This window comes from Chaetura pelagica, unplaced genomic scaffold (genome assembly GCF_000747805.2).
Source record: "Chaetura pelagica isolate M959 unplaced genomic scaffold, ChaPel_1.0 scaffold386, whole genome shotgun sequence".
Classification (NCBI taxonomy): Eukaryota; Metazoa; Chordata; class Aves; order Apodiformes; family Apodidae; genus Chaetura; species Chaetura pelagica.
The window spans coordinates 2,340,387-2,346,386 of NW_009953703.1; the positions used below are offsets into that span (position 1 = coordinate 2,340,387).

At 36.0% G+C, this 6,000-nt stretch overlaps 1 protein-coding gene across 2 annotated transcripts in view; it reads left to right on the forward strand.

The window, feature by feature from the left end:
* DARS (aspartyl-tRNA synthetase) overlaps nt 1-6,000 on the forward strand; it is a 42,389-nt gene that overhangs the window by 33,877 nt on the left and 2,512 nt on the right. For both annotated transcript variants that reach the window (XM_010000375.1, XM_010000374.1), the window contains exons 8-13: nt 537-671; nt 1,832-1,979; nt 2,938-3,084; nt 4,077-4,119; nt 4,745-4,825; nt 5,462-5,573. In XM_010000375.1, coding sequence (XP_009998677.1) covers nt 537-671; nt 1,832-1,979; nt 2,938-3,084; nt 4,077-4,119; nt 4,745-4,825; nt 5,462-5,573 — 666 coding nt within the window. The remainder of the gene's footprint in view (nt 1-536; nt 672-1,831; nt 1,980-2,937; nt 3,085-4,076; nt 4,120-4,744; nt 4,826-5,461; nt 5,574-6,000) is intronic.

The window sequence follows — 6,000 nt, forward strand, 5'->3', positions numbered from 1 at the left end:
CTTGTTCTCTCAAGGTGACTTGTGAAAACCACCTCAAGCTGAGAAAAAGCTTTATACCTTTGCAGATGTCCTCTGGTAAATCTGGTTTTGTCTGAGAGACACATTTATGCCTCCAGTTAAGAGAGGATGGTCCTGGCAAAACAGGATACGTGCTTTCATCTCAGTCCTTGCAGTTAACCCCTGGAAGCCTATGTCCCTGATAAACATGGGTTTCCACAGACATGTTGGGCTGCAAGTGGATGTGGTGCTACAAGCATGCATTTTCTGCTGTTCTCAGTCTTAAGGTGGAGGACAGCTGGGAATAGTAACATTTTAAACTACCCCAACTAAATTTGCGGATTTGCCAGACAATGTGTGACAGTGCTGAGCTGCAAATCTTCTCTCAGTATTAATGGATGCAAATATATCTTTTGCCTCTAATATGCTTTGAAAAAAAATCTCCCTCAGATCTCTAGGTGTAAGACCAATAGTAAGTCTACCTCTGATGTATTTTTTATATTTTTATTTAATAATTACTGTAAGCATTTGCTTTTCAGCTGCCAGTGAAGGAGGAGCCAATGTGTTTACAGTATCATACTTCAAAAGCAGTGCCTACCTGGCTCAGTCCCCACAGTTGTACAAGCAGATGTGTATATGTGCTGACTTTGAAAAGGTTTTTTGCATTGGGCCAGGTAAGAAAAGCATTGGTTTATCCTAAGTGTGAAGTGTGCAGTAATAGCTTTTAGCAGCTGTGGTACAAATAAGATAACATGCAGACTGAAAGCTCTTAGGGGTTTTACTTAATATAGTTTCACTTACTGAACAGAAATTTCAGTTGGAGCAACGAATGAGAATAAAGTTGACAGAGAAGTTGCTGGAACAAAACTAAAATGCTGAGGTAAGGGTGCAGTACTCTTCTCCAGTGCCTGTTGTTCTATGAGGAGAAAGAATGGAGTTGCATTGGAAATTGATAATGAATTTAGAAAAACATGGCACAACACTGTGATTACTGGAGCTGTGGTTTCCTATTAACCATGCCAAGTAGTTGCCTTCAGTTGCCCAGTGATAAACAGTGAAAATAGGCAAGCTTATGCACTTCACATTGCATATTGCCATATATTTATCCCTTGCTTTTGTATATGTACCACACAAATTTATTCAGAAAGCACATTGTTAACTGGGGTATCAGTAAATAATAAAAATTAATAAATTCCCAGTATGCTTTCTCAAAAGCTTATAGGACATGGCCCCTTTAGGTGGTAATACCCCATTTATTTTCTAAGACCTCAAAGACAGGTTTAAAGACAAGTAAGCTGGAAATGCTGGAAAATAAGTCAATAACAGCTTAGAAAATGAAATTTTTAAAAAGCAAATATTTCAGAATATCTTAAGTTTCTTGTTAATTACTAACAAATGAGTCATGGGTTGTAAGAAGACATGTTTATACTAGCCTCATATATCTGAAAAAAGCCCCCAACAAAACGGAACACACACACGTGCACAAGTCCATTTCCTCTGAAAAGAAGTGGTTTTCAAATCTGAAAGTTCTTGGGTGCCTGAAAGCTTGTCTGTTTCTCCCACTTCTGTCTGTTGGTCTAACAAGAGATACTGCCTCTCTACAAGTCTTGTCTGTCTTGTATCCTTTGAGCACCACAGCTACAGTAATGCTGTCACTGTTGTTATAAGTGATGCTCTGAGGCAGCTAGTTTTCTTTTTGTTTTCCAGTGAGAATTGTCATGTCTGAACACAACATTGTCTGTCCAAAGACTGACGTGGTTGATTGTCAGTGTTATTTTTCAAAATGGAGTGATAATTTCAGATCAGTTAGAATGTCTGTTGTTTAATTTTACAGTATTTAGAGCTGAGGACTCCAATACACACAGACACCTGACAGAGTTTGTTGGTCTGGATATTGAAATGGCTTTTAACTATCACTATCATGAAGTGGTAGATGAAATTGCAGATACCTTGGTGCAGATATTCAAGGGACTTCAGGAAAGGTAATGAGAGCATTTTCTGTTTCATGAGCAACTTCATATGTTTGAGATCTCTCACACTGTGGCATGAAATGGGTGAGCATTTCATCCTCAGCTTGTCAGATAATTAATAATCTGATTTACAACAGAACTTCAAAACAGGCATTTTTGCTTTGCTTCTACCTATTTCTTTGTGCCTGACTTTTGAAGTTCACTCAAACCATATGCCAGTAAACTGTCTACTTTTATCCCAATTTGCATCTCCTAGAGTATGCTGGCTTGCACAGGGAAACCTTATTGTTTACTGTTGAATGGACTTCCTAACAGAAAAGATCCATTATTAGTTTTGTGTGTCCTTTTTTGCCACTACAGGTAGACTGATAGTTCTGTTTTGAAATGAATCTTAATATTTACTTATGAAAGTTTTTCTGTATCAAATTTATTGTAAAAGCCTGCGTCTTTGCCATGGCAAAAGCAAAGAGAATTTTCCATTATTCACAATCCAATTCATTTAAAAGGCAAGGCAGAAGTTTAGGAAGTGGTTTTTATTTACTTACAAATTAGACAGCCGTGCCAGCAGAAATGTAAATCTTTTCATCTGTCTAGAAGGAAATTTCTCTTTTAAATAGAATATTACTTAACGCAGAGAACTCAGGTAAATATTACAAATCAAGGGGATAATTTCTGCATGTCTTTGCTGGGAAAACTTGGTCTAGTCAATTATTTCTTACTAAAGGAATAAACCAGAAGTAAAAGTAAAATACTACCATGTATAGTTGAAGTAGATTCATTAACTTACATGAAACATTTAATCAGGATTGTACAGAATTTCTCTGCAGAAGTGGCTTTAAAATAGTTTTTTATGTTGCGATAGGGACCCCTTGTGGCAAAATTACAATTGCAGAATCATTACTAAATGCAAGAAGAGTACATTTCTTGACTGTTCTGTATTTTGCATCTGTTCTTGTTTCCTCATGCACAGATTCCAAACTGAAATTCAGACAGTAAACAAGCAGTTCCCTTGTGAGCCATTTAAGTTTTTGGAGCCAACTCTGAGGCTGGAATACCGTGAAGGTGTGGCCATGCTTAGAGAAGCTGGTGTTGAGATGGGTGATGAAGAAGATCTGAGGTATTTTGGAAGTACACAAATGTGTCAGAGTCTTGTGGGAGGGGAAGTGTCAGTTTTGTACTCTGCAACTGACAGCCCTCAAGAAGGAAACACAAGGTTTTAGAGGAATAAACAGAACTCATATCCAGATGTCTTGACAAATACATGAAAGGATATGAAAACAGAACTTTATTTTAATGTAGACTATAGGTACAAAGTCTGAAATTTAAAAGAAAATAACTTAAAACACAAAGTGAAAGTAACTTGAACCTTCTAACTGTAAGAAGCGTTTGTTTTCCTAACCATTGCAGTCCTTCAAGTGAATTGTGACATGGCTTTGAATAGGATTAAACAACATTTCTTCAGTCTTAAGATCTTTTCAGTAACAGCTTCTCCTTTCTTCTTTCCACCTCTCAGGAAAATGATAAAGCAATCATGATTGCATTCTCATTGATTGACTCAAAGATGTGTTTAATTAACTGATTATATTTAAACTTCTCTGAAGACACTTCCCTTTCTTTCCCATAATATATCCAGTACCATTAGGATAATGTGTGATTTTACAGTTAAATAATCTGTTCAAGAAATTAAGAGATTTCATTCTTAAGAATTTGATAGGGAAAAACAATTTTCTCAGCAACTTCTGATGGTTTTTCTCACTGATGGTGCCTAAGAAGAAATGGCTGCACAAGATAAATGCTGATAGGAATAAGAGCACACAATTCTTCAGTAATCAGAATATGGGGACCAAGAAATAATTATAGTAACAGCAAGAATAGGTATTAGTTAATTTAAGGGAACTTCAGGACCAACAGAAAATATTTAGGAGCAGAAATAAATATACTTTCTTTCTGAAATTTGACAGTACTATAGAAAACATTGAGAAACAAGTAGTAAATTTTCTAAAGGGTGGGGTGCAGCAGATCTGTAGCTTGAAATCTTTTTAGCTTTATGAGGTATATAATGCATACAGGTTTAAATTACTTAATTTTAATGGTGATAATCTTTTTCAGCACACCTAATGAAAAGCTGCTGGGACGCCTAGTAAAGGAAAAGGTAACAGTTATTTTAAAATAAATTTGATCTGAAATCTGATATGGAGTCATTGGTCTGGCGTGGGGCCATACCAGCTGGTATGGGCCGAAAGGGCCTCCTTCATGAAAAAAACTTTTTACATACTGAGAATGCAGGGTCTCAGAACATGCAGAAGTTCTGACGTTTGTGATTAGCATAGGCAGTTTTTAATTGTCTGACTGCATTCCCATTTTGCTGCTGCTTATTTAATTACTGTAGTTTTAAATTATTCTGTGTAGGGATAAGTTGACAAAATAAATATTTATATGATCCTGCTGTAACAATATGTAATTCTGATAAAAAGATTAGGTCTCCTATAGATAGGAGAAGATGAGATCCTTGGCAAAAAAATAATCTGTTACTGCAGCAAGACATTTTACTGCTACATATTTGTAAGTTTACAGTAGTAGTATTGGAAAAGTGAAAAATAATGCACCACTTTTATTGACAACTGTTATTTTTTAAGATAATACTGTCAAATTTGTGGAAAGTTATTGGGATACCTTTTAAAACTTTATTTTGAAGATTTACTGCTTATGTCTTCCTCTTGTAGTTTGTTCTTTACATAATTTTCTGTTGTACTAACTTTTAAATTACCTTCTTTTAGTATGACACGGACTTCTATATTCTTGACAAATATCCTCTTGCTGTGAGGCCTTTTTATACAATGCCAGACCCACTAAACCCTGTAAGTAAAATTCTTTGTTGTTGTCACTGGGATATTTTTGGTAGTTTAAATTATTCTGTGTAGGGATAACTTGACAAAATAGATAAAAGTATTTTTATGATCCTGCTGTAACAATATGTAATTCTGATAACAAGATTAGGTCAGTGTTACATGACTTGTAAAATGTTCACAGTTACTATTCAGAGGTGAAAACATATCAGAAAGAAACAAATCAGCTAAAAATTGTGAGGGCTTTATGGTCATGGTCATGGTCAGAACACTACTGCCATCACTGAAGAGGCAAAAATATTCTCCCAGGACAACAGACAACTTAACAGAAAATGTGGGTTTTTTTCATTATTAGAAATTTCTCAATTTATTTCTAAATCCAGGGTAAATATCTTTAAAGCATTTTTGCTAGGATAACTACATGCAAGTTTAATGTTTTTTCAAAGGGCTTGTGGATGAACATATTTATTTCATCTTCAGTCAAATGAGAGGAGCCAAAGGGCTGTAATTCCCAGGCAGACTCTCCAGATACATTGCACTCTCACTGCACAACTTGGGATATCAAAAGTGAAGTTACTGAGGGGCATGTTTTTTACCCAAAGACAGAGCAACTGTTGATAGGAAATAAACCCATCTTTGTTTTTCCAGAAAAACTCCAACTCTTATGATATGTTCATGAGAGGGGAAGAGATCTTGTCTGGAGCTCAGAGAATTCATGATCCTCAGCTGCTGACAGAAAGAGCCAAGCATCACGGCATCGGTAACGAGTTAAACAACATTAAGCTGAATTTGAAGGAATATAGTTCATGACTGGATTTGTTTCCTTTAGAGGAAGAATTTGGGGCAGAATTAGTTACATGGCAGTATGGTTAAAATCAGGGTATTGTTTCATGCTTAATGTTTGTTAATCCATGTAATTCTGTTCAACCATTTTAGTCTAGAGTGGTGGTATTGAGAAACTAGTTAGTTTCCCAGCAACACCTTGATGAAAAGGAATTGTTTCCAAGGAGTTTAGAGAAATGTAGTGCAGGAAATGTCTTCAACAAAACGAGGCTGGTCAAACAAGTCTCATTCAGTCATGCCTCTCTGTACTCTCACAGACTTTTTACTGAGGACTGTAGCATTTTGGTTGGATGCCCTTTTTAAACCTTGAACTGAGAGGAAAAAAACAAGCAGTGACCCTTGGT